The 8,543-nt window shown below is 44.9% G+C and overlaps 4 protein-coding genes across 4 annotated transcripts; 2 read left to right on the top strand and 2 right to left on the bottom strand.

The window, feature by feature from the left end:
- Positions 1 to 393: 393 nt before the first annotated feature.
- BDV37DRAFT_293200 (uncharacterized protein) lies at positions 394 to 1,562 on the bottom strand (the record flags this gene model as incomplete). The annotated part of the gene is made up of 4 exons (XM_032089358.1): positions 394 to 658; positions 711 to 1,198; positions 1,263 to 1,412; positions 1,445 to 1,562. 4 exons carry the CDS (start codon positions 1,560 to 1,562, stop codon positions 509 to 511), a joined length of 906 nt encoding a protein of 301 aa, XP_031934154.1. The 3' UTR covers positions 394 to 508.
- A 1,088-nt stretch (positions 1,563 to 2,650) lies between these two features.
- BDV37DRAFT_267258 (RNase H1/viroplasmin domain-containing protein) lies at positions 2,651 to 3,206 on the top strand. Its single transcript, XM_032084012.1, has 2 exons — positions 2,651 to 2,861; positions 2,933 to 3,206. The coding sequence occupies exons 1-2, from the start codon at positions 2,794 to 2,796 to the stop codon at positions 3,084 to 3,086; spliced, it is 222 nt and encodes a 73-aa protein (XP_031934153.1). The 5' UTR covers positions 2,651 to 2,793; the 3' UTR covers positions 3,087 to 3,206.
- A 542-nt stretch (positions 3,207 to 3,748) lies between these two features.
- On the top strand, positions 3,749 to 5,112 carry BDV37DRAFT_277353 (uncharacterized protein; the record flags this gene model as incomplete). Its single annotated transcript, XM_032085748.1, has 4 exons — positions 3,749 to 3,858; positions 3,943 to 4,546; positions 4,577 to 4,661; positions 4,715 to 5,112. The coding sequence occupies 4 exons, from the start codon at positions 3,749 to 3,751 to the stop codon at positions 5,110 to 5,112; spliced, it is 1,197 nt and encodes a 398-aa protein (XP_031934152.1).
- Positions 5,113 to 5,754: 642 nt separating this feature from the next.
- Positions 5,755 to 8,086, bottom strand: BDV37DRAFT_93183 (uncharacterized protein). Its single transcript, XM_032091462.1, has 2 exons — positions 8,015 to 8,086; positions 5,755 to 7,898 (listed from the first exon to the last, which is right to left on the bottom strand). The coding sequence occupies exon 2, from the start codon at positions 7,711 to 7,713 to the stop codon at positions 5,764 to 5,766; it is 1,950 nt and encodes a 649-aa protein (XP_031934151.1). The 5' UTR covers positions 7,714 to 7,898; positions 8,015 to 8,086; the 3' UTR covers positions 5,755 to 5,763.
- Positions 8,087 to 8,543: the final 457 nt, after the last annotated feature.

Below are 8,543 nucleotides of genomic sequence, written 5' to 3'. Positions count from 1 at the left end.
GAACCAAAGAATGTAGCGCGTTGCACATGCTTGGGTTGTTGATATTTCATCCCTAGATATATCACTGTAGCAATCTCACGTAGCATTTCCATTTTTAATGCATTTCCCTTATCGAGTATGGTGGGCAGGCAAATGCTGCTATAGCAACAAGTCGTCGACAACCACGTATAAGTTTCCGAGAATTAACTAGTTAACTATGCACAGCTATCTTAGATAAGCCCATGAGTCACCGGAAATGTCAGTCCAGATTATAGTTACATATTTAGCGTTATATTATTTATGGTACCCAATCACATCGAGCTAGACTACATATGGATAGTAACTCTTGTGAGTTAAGAGGTGGTTGCTCAATAATCTTATTATACTAAGGCTTTGGCAGTGGCATGGCAAAAGGATTGTCAAAAGTATTTATGGACCAATAAGCTAAGGGTCCACATCCTTCCAACATGACATCTTTGCTGAACTATCTGTCTATCGATTGAAAGCCCCCTCCGTTCCACCACTGTTGTTATCCGAAGAATGCATCATGGACGAAGCTAGTCTGGGGCATTAGAATGGCGGACAAACGTTGAAGGGCTCGCACTGCCTTCTTGCCAAGCTGGTGTCTGGCTTCCTTGGCAGCTTCATCTAGTTCACGCCCCTCCTTTCCAGCAAGGGCCTTGCTATGAGATCAGCTTCAAAATTCCAAGAAGACTGTTTTTCGAACTCACCGCATCATTCTGCCAGCGCTGGAGCATAGTACTTAACGAGTGCGGCTTATCCAGTGCCTCCGCTGTCGAATCAAGGTAAGCTGTAAATAAATTCCACTCTTCTGTATCGCCGGAGCCATCGCTCTCATACGGTGCGAGATGAGAAAGGAGATTTTGATACTCAAAAAAAGACATCCCCTCCGGTCTCGCCAGATTTGGATATTCTGCCGATCCCGCCTTACGCAGCAAGGCTTCAAACTCTTCGCTAAGCCGATTCGACTCATCGTAGACCCCGTCGCGCTTATCCATCCATTTCCCAAGGGTGACTTTCCATTGAAGGACCAGTCGTTCGACTCCTCCAGGTACAAGGTAAATGCCGCTTAGGACGACATTTCCCGCTTTGAGGCCCCGAAGCTTCCAGGTGTTGCGGGTCAACGGCTGGATTCGATCTAGGAAATCTGCTTGGGAGAAATCGGCGATTTTCTCGAAATAATATATATGGTAATAGTCTGATAGATATTATTATCTCTCCCCATTGAACGCTAGTCATAGGGTTGGTCTTTTACGACTCACCAGCTGACGATCTGTACCGTCCACCATAACTCATTGCAGGGTTTAACGAAAGACGTAAATCGCCGGGCCATATATTATTTCCACAGATGGGAAGTTTGCATTTGGCTCCTCTAGAGTCAGGCGCCGTCTCGATACTGTAAAGAATAAAGGCTGTGTTTGCGGTGTATTGGATGGCGGATCACCGGGTTTTGGGCCGAGCCCAAGATGCTGACGTAGTCGTCTTCTCTCGATGTCCAACGCATCATCATATCGATCTGGCTTACTAGCACAATCTTTTCCAATAACCACAGGGTCGTACATGGTGGTTGTGTAAGGGTGGATGTAATGAAAGAAAATATCGTTAATATCCGTTTAACACAGCAGAGAAGAACTCGCTCAGCAATTTCCAAGGCAAATGTATGTAGAGCAAATAATCCAGGAAATACTCTTCAACGAGGACTACAAAAAGCGTGAGAGCATACCTATCGAGGCAGCAGGTTCTGTATACTTATACGCCCTACAGCAAGGTGTATATGTTCTTTTATGTGGCAATTAGAACAGGTTTGGAATGGTTAAAGGCTGACTGAGAGAGCCTGGCTGAGACTTCTTAGTCTCCCTGAGAGCCAAAGGGCCTGAATGTTGTTCCCTACATATTTAGTAATGTGGAGAGTTCTCTATCGACGATTGGTAGGCCGACTTTGGGAACATCTGGCTGAGGCTCGCTGTGGACCAGTCGGGAAATGTACTCACACCTAGTACGTTTTAGCCACTGATTGGCCGCATAGAAAGAAACGAGGCCCATTTGCTTATGGTCACCCTGAAAGGAGTCATCCTCAACAAAACTATCCTTGTGATAATAACTGAACCTAGGCATATTTACCAAGACATCAGGGCCGACATATTCATTGATCCTACGACAACGCGCTCTAATGGCTGTCCTTGTGGCAACTCGGTATAGAATTTGTTAAGGCCAGGTTGAAAGAGCCTCGTTGAGATTTAATGAGGAACAAAAAGGTTCGAATGTCTTACCCGCATCTTAGATGTGGGGAGTCCTTTAACGATTGGTAGGCTGGCTTACTTTGGAAACCATCTCGCTGTGGCTCGCTGTGGATCAATTCGGGACCCACAGATGATAAGAAATGATTAGCCCTCACCCAGCAAATGCCCCAAAATGTTGTCAGCGACTCAGTCCTCTTCCGGAGGGAAACAAAAAGCAGAAGGGAGAAGATAAAAAGAAAAGGCTACTGGAGAAGAATACATCTGTCTATATCTAATTCACGGGGTAGACTAAGAATGCTATTGTGAAGCTACTTGAATAGAAAGCTGCATTTGATGACAATTCGATGGTTGCAATATTTCATGAACTACCGATTTTGGTTAGCGCCGATGTCTGATCTCATGAATGCCACGTCACATCCCATCTTTGTCTCGAAGATATATATTTTGGTCTTAATAACTGTGTCTGAGTTCAAGAACAGTTCATATCATTGATACTCAGTACATCCCTCTTCGTCCTTTTACAACTGAGATTTTGTGTTTGATTTGAACTCCTATGGCGTCACCAAAATACTACGCGGTTGCTCAAGGACGCCCTCCTGCCCCAGACATTTTTTTGTCTTGGTAATTATACGCTACTACTTAGGAGGGCAATTAACCCCGCAGTGTCTACTCTTGCTGACAGTATATTATAGGGATGAGACGAAATGTTTAGTCAACAAGCATCCACGCTCAATTTTCAAGGGCTTCTCAACCCTTGAAGAAGCGACAGCCTACTTGGCCGAGAACGGTATTCCAGAACACCAGAGAGTAATTCGAGGCATCTCCATGGACGGAGGACAAGCATGAATATTCGTTTCTGGTACAATGTGCTTTGGCGGGCTGCTTGCTCATGTGGAAATATGCGTGACCACCAGACCTCGTATAGTAGTAGTTCCTGATACTATGCAGTTCCCTATTAGCAACACCCATAACAAATTGGTATTGCTACCATCGTAGATAACTGCCTTCAGTGTCTTCAACCATAATTGTTCTCACTGGCATCATCTTACGTACTCCACAAATAATATACTGATAGACTAATATCAATATCCAACTAATATTTATGCCAATACTGTGCAGGGCACTTTTTCTCGCAATTGATTTTAATAAAGAAATTGCAGAATAGTCCCAAAATATAACGTGCATCAACTATCGGGCTAATACTACCAGAACAGGATTTTTTACCATACGTATATTACATCCATCCTCTGTGCTATGACATGCAATGGTGCCTTATTGTTTGAGTCCAATTAAGTCGTGAGCGTTGGATCCCTGTTACTGCAGGATGGTCAAATCCTTCCAATTGGTGATTGGCCACTTATACAGAGCCACGTTATGGAATGATGAGGGGCACTGATTTAATCGGAACTGGTGAATGTCGAATTTCCTCAGGTGTCTATTTCCCTACAAAATTTATCGGGTCCTGACAATCCGGATCCTCTGGCTTTCTCGAAATTTCAAATAACGCCATGAATGAGACAACACTTGTTGTTGACAGTGAGGGCGAGGTTATTATAATTTTGATATGTCCAAGCTACCCCTTTGCACCCTGGAGTGAAGGAAAGACGGAAGACGAATTGTTAAAGCCTCTTGCAGCTGAGCAGAAACTCGGCGCTACCAATGACACTGCTCCCGAAAAGTCTCACAAAACAAATGCAAAAAGAACGAAGAAGTATAAAAAGAAACGAAAACAGCAAATTACAAATCCCGCCCCGCCTGATACTGGTGAAGCTTCTGACGATCCTCCCGGAACAAGAAGGCATGCTGAACCTACGGCTGAATCTGCCGCTGTAGGAACGCAATTTGACGGAACATACACGATTCCCTCATCCGGAGACGAAATTGAACATGGACATGTGGAAGACAGTGAAGCTGCCAAGCAGGCTTCTGATGGTGAGGAGCATAAAGATGAGGACTGCTTTCGCATCCAGGTGTCCGCAAAGCACTTGATTCTGTCCTCTCCTGTGTTTAAAAAAACACTTACAGGTGGCTGGCAAGAAAGCTTTCTCCTACTCAAAAAAGGCTCAGTGGAGATTACTGTATTCGGTTGGGATCTTGAAGCCTTCATAATTTTGATGGACATATTTCATTGTCAGCCTCAAAATCTTCCCCGACAGGTGAGCCTCGAATTGCTTGCAAAAATAGGTATTTTAGCAGACTACTATGAATGTCAGGCGCTTGTCCGATATTTTGTGGACAGGTGGATCAACACTTTGAAAGAAAAATTCCCTGAAACTTATTCACGCGATTCGATGCTCTGGCTATGGGTATCATGGATATTCGCATTACCAACCGAGTTTGAAAAATCTACAGCAATGGCCATATCGCAGAGCAGCGGTCTAATTACAAGCCTTGGTTTGCCAATCCCAGGAAAAGCTATCAGTAGGGCCTCAGATATTATGATTTATAGGAAGCATATCATAACTTTTACGCAGATTATATAAACAGCCGCAGAGAGAAAGCGATTCTTGCTATTCTTTCTTCACTCAACAGCCATCGTGATGCGTTCCTAGACGGAAGCAGAGGGTGCTCTTTTGATTGCAGCTCAACCCTGTTTGGGGCTCTGACGAAGCATATGCATTCCAATGCTCTACTCTCTCTACAAACTGAGCCTCATTTTCCTGGCCTAAGTTACCATGGGCTCGAGGGGACAGTATGTTCTTTTAAGTCCCCACGATTGTGTTGTTATAATTGGGGTTATGCTGAATACTCGCGATATTCGGGGTACCATCCCACCCCCAAAGGTCGGGATTCATCCTCCCGTTCTCTCCTGATAAATTTGCCTGGTGATATCACAAAAGGATTGAGTTTCTTCGATTTGTCTTCGCCATAAACTCAGAAATGCTCTTGGCGACCCCTAATCAATTTGAAATTATCACATATACCTTTACTATTTGAATATTGAATAACTGTTTTACGCTATTTAGAAACACTTGGATATAAAACAAGGATCAGAGTAGTGTGGCCCTGCAGTCCTGAAAGGTGTGCCGCTATGTGACAGCTTGTGTAGAAACATCCAGTGACTCAGGTCCTCGGGAATCACCGGTTCTCGTAGTGGACCAAGCCATGGTTCTTGATATAAGGATATGCTGATGGATCACACTCAACCGATCAGGGTGATGCTGTATTTCGGAATTCCCTCTCTTAAACATTTACTCATGGATCCAGGCTCCTGAGCTGCAAGCACTATAGAATGCTAGTAGTAACCGGATAAGACCTACCCACTCTGAAGGTTAATGAAGCAAGAACTAACCTGATCAACCACTCCTATTTATTAGGAATAAGTATAAGTAGTCCTCTAGGGTCTCTGTAAAAAGGCTTTACATGATCTTGCAGGGACTAGAGATAAAGACTCTGGCTAATTATCAAGTAGCAACTTCTATCTCGTGTCCCGTAACAGACAATCACAACCAGGCTTCCTGGATATGGTTGGCATAGGGTCAATCTTGTATGTAAAATATATATAGCGGTCAAAGGAACATATTCACTCCAATTCAAGGTCAAAGCCACAAGCCCGCGCCACAAATTTGAATTCACGGTCATTGCGACAGACACTCAAGATGGAATATTCACTATCATACAATTTTTGGAATTCACCGTTCCCGGTTCGGTCATCCATGCTGTGTGCTTCATCAAATATACACGTAACGGCAGCCCTTATACCAGGGAGATCACCAGCTCGAGTAAGATAGTTGCGTGTCACGGGGGGCCACTCATTCCACTGCTCGACCGCTTGTAATATATTCTCAACAGAGGGAGCAAGATTGGACTGAAAGCAGTCACACACACGAGAAAATATATTTGTATACCCCTGACGAATCGATTTGTTCGTTTTAAAATGTTGTTGAACATCATAAGCGACATTTTCAAGCCGGGAATCATTCCATTCGACCCAGGTCTGACCATCATCAATCCCGTATGAGAGCATATCATATAGAATTTCCGCTTTAGTGAGCAAGGCCAGCTTCATCCGTGGCGAGAGGAATCCTCCAATACATTGACCGCAAGTGCATCCGTATTTTAGGTGAGAAACGGAAAGGTCCGGGCTGAGAGTGTCATCAAGCAAGGAGAGGCACTCTACCGCGGCAGCAGGATACCCCCGAAAGTCGTCTGAAACATCCAGATTTCCCATGTAGACCAGTCTTTTAGTTCGTATATCTTCGAGGAAGTCTTTGAGCACATCCAGAGGGGAATCGCCATTTATATCGCGCGCCGACTTCCATGAACTTGCCGCGTCGACATGCGCCAGGAGCCACCTTATGCTTTCCGGCTTCAGTCTGCGCGCAAGGATGTGCAGAAGAGTCTTGTGCGTGCGGTCCACTATAGTCAAGTTGATCTCATTTTCGGCAGTAACTTTCTTAAGGTACTCCATGCACTCGAGATCAGGAAGGGTAGTTGCAGCATGGTGCAGTGGAAATTCTTTTTGCATTGCTGACAAAGTCCTCTCTCCGAGCTGAATTTCTACCCCGTATGGGATGATATAATCTCCCATTCCTGTCTCCTCTTCCCAGTCGTCCAGAGGTTCCATCTGGGGATCAAAGTCCATGTCAGGGGCAATTGATTGTGCTCTATGGTTCGGATTGAACGAGTACGCAAAACATGGTGAGGAGCCGATGCGTCGAAATCCAAGAGATCTATAGAATGAAACGGCTGTGTTGCTTGCTTGAATATTGATTTCATTTTTTTGACGCTTCGACTTGCCGACATATTGAGGCTCAACATCTTTTGTAAGCCATCCAGGTATCACAAGCGCATGGACTGTGCTCAACTTCTGAAACCGCGTAACCGAGCCGAATTGCCGGGCTATGCGTCTGGGCGACGTATCCATTGGCTTTGCGCTGTTCATGCACTTCTCACCGACCACGAGGAGCTGTCTGACCATCGCGCGTCCTATACCCTTCCTCCGCCATTCCACATCCATAACATACACTTCTTCAATTAGGAGAAGTGGGCCGTCGTCAAGCTCGGATCCCCACACTCCCGTTCCTCGGTGCACGGGATGCGATTTGAACTTCTCCCTGAGAAAGCCATACCGGTTAAAAACCGTCCACGCTACATACCCTGTATCCTGGCTGTATTCATCCAATTTTTCCCAAAAGTTTTTAGTGATCATTGCCCGGTAAATGAATCGGGCAATGGCACGCCCGATCACCTTGCCTTTGTGGGTGCACTTGGCAGTTATATTATCTCGCCAGACATGCGGTGAGATCACAATCTCGATTTTGAGAGCCCGGTTTGTACCATCATTAGGGAGAAATTCGTTCTCAACCAAGGTAGTCTTGTATTTGCGATCAGGCATGAACTCATCATCAGAGGCGTCCTCGGAGCGATCGTATTCGCTGCTCTCAGTAGAGGTATAGTCTTCTGAAGTAGAGGAAATTTCGTCGGCTTCTTGTTTCCTTTTTGCCCCTGTAGTCACACGGTTGTTATCCATTGATTTTCACGATAACTTGGTTTTGGATGGGACTGATATTGCCGAGGCCGTACAACGCGACGACCGGGCGAACGGGGCGGGCTTTTCAAGAAATTAGGAAATCAGAAAAAGACCTTCGAATCGAAATTTGCCTTTTCTAGTATATTAATGAGCAGCTTCCTTCTTTATTGGGCACTGTTGTGAGCCTATTGAAAGTTAGAGTACTGCTAGGACTCAAGGTGTCGAGTAACACAGAGAATAGCAAGTTCTTGAATTTAAGGACAGATACAAAGCAAGTAATCCAAAAAGCAGAAGAGCATACCTATCGAGGGGGCAGGTCCATATACTTATACATCCTACAGCGAGGCATATATGTTTTTTCACGTATCTATCAGAGCAGATTTACAGTGGTGGCTGAGAGCCTGGCTGAGACTCCCTAGGCTCCCTGAGAGCCAAGAGGGGCTCAAAATTTAAATCTTGGACATTGTGGAGAGTTCTCTATTCTATGATTGGTAGGCTGACTCTGGGAACATCTGGCTGAGGCTCGCTGTGGACCAATCGGGAAATGTCCTCACACTTGGTACGTTTTAGCCACTGATTGGCCGCGTAGAAAAGAATTGAGGTCTATTTTGCGTATGGTCACCCTGAAAGGAGTTATCTCAACAAAACTATCCTTGTGATAATAACTGAACCTAGGCATATTTACCAAGACATCAGGGCCTGCATATTCGTAGATCCTACGACAAAATGTGCTTTAATAGCTGTTTATGTGGCAACTCGGTATAGAATTGTTAAGGCCAGGTTGAAAGAGCCTCGTTGAGATATAATGAGGAACAAAAAGGTTCGAATGT

The sequence above is a fragment of the Aspergillus pseudonomiae genome (genome assembly GCF_009193645.1).
Source record: "Aspergillus pseudonomiae strain CBS 119388 unplaced genomic scaffold BDV37scaffold_236, whole genome shotgun sequence".
Taxonomy (NCBI): domain Eukaryota; kingdom Fungi; phylum Ascomycota; class Eurotiomycetes; order Eurotiales; family Aspergillaceae; genus Aspergillus; species Aspergillus pseudonomiae.
This window is presented reverse-complemented; position numbering and strand designations above follow the sequence as displayed.

Coding starts and splice junctions, on each gene's coding strand:
- BDV37DRAFT_267258 (XM_032084012.1), top strand. CDS start 2,794: ATGGCGTCACCAAAATACTACGCGGTTGCTCAAGGACGCCCTCCTGCC. Junction 2,862..2,932: donor CCAGACATTTTTTTGTCTTG/GTAATTATACGC, acceptor AGTATATTATAG/GGATGAGACGAAATGTTTAG.
- BDV37DRAFT_93183 (XM_032091462.1), bottom strand. CDS start 7,713: ATGGATAACAACCGTGTGACTACAGGGGCAAAAAGGAAACAAGAAGCC.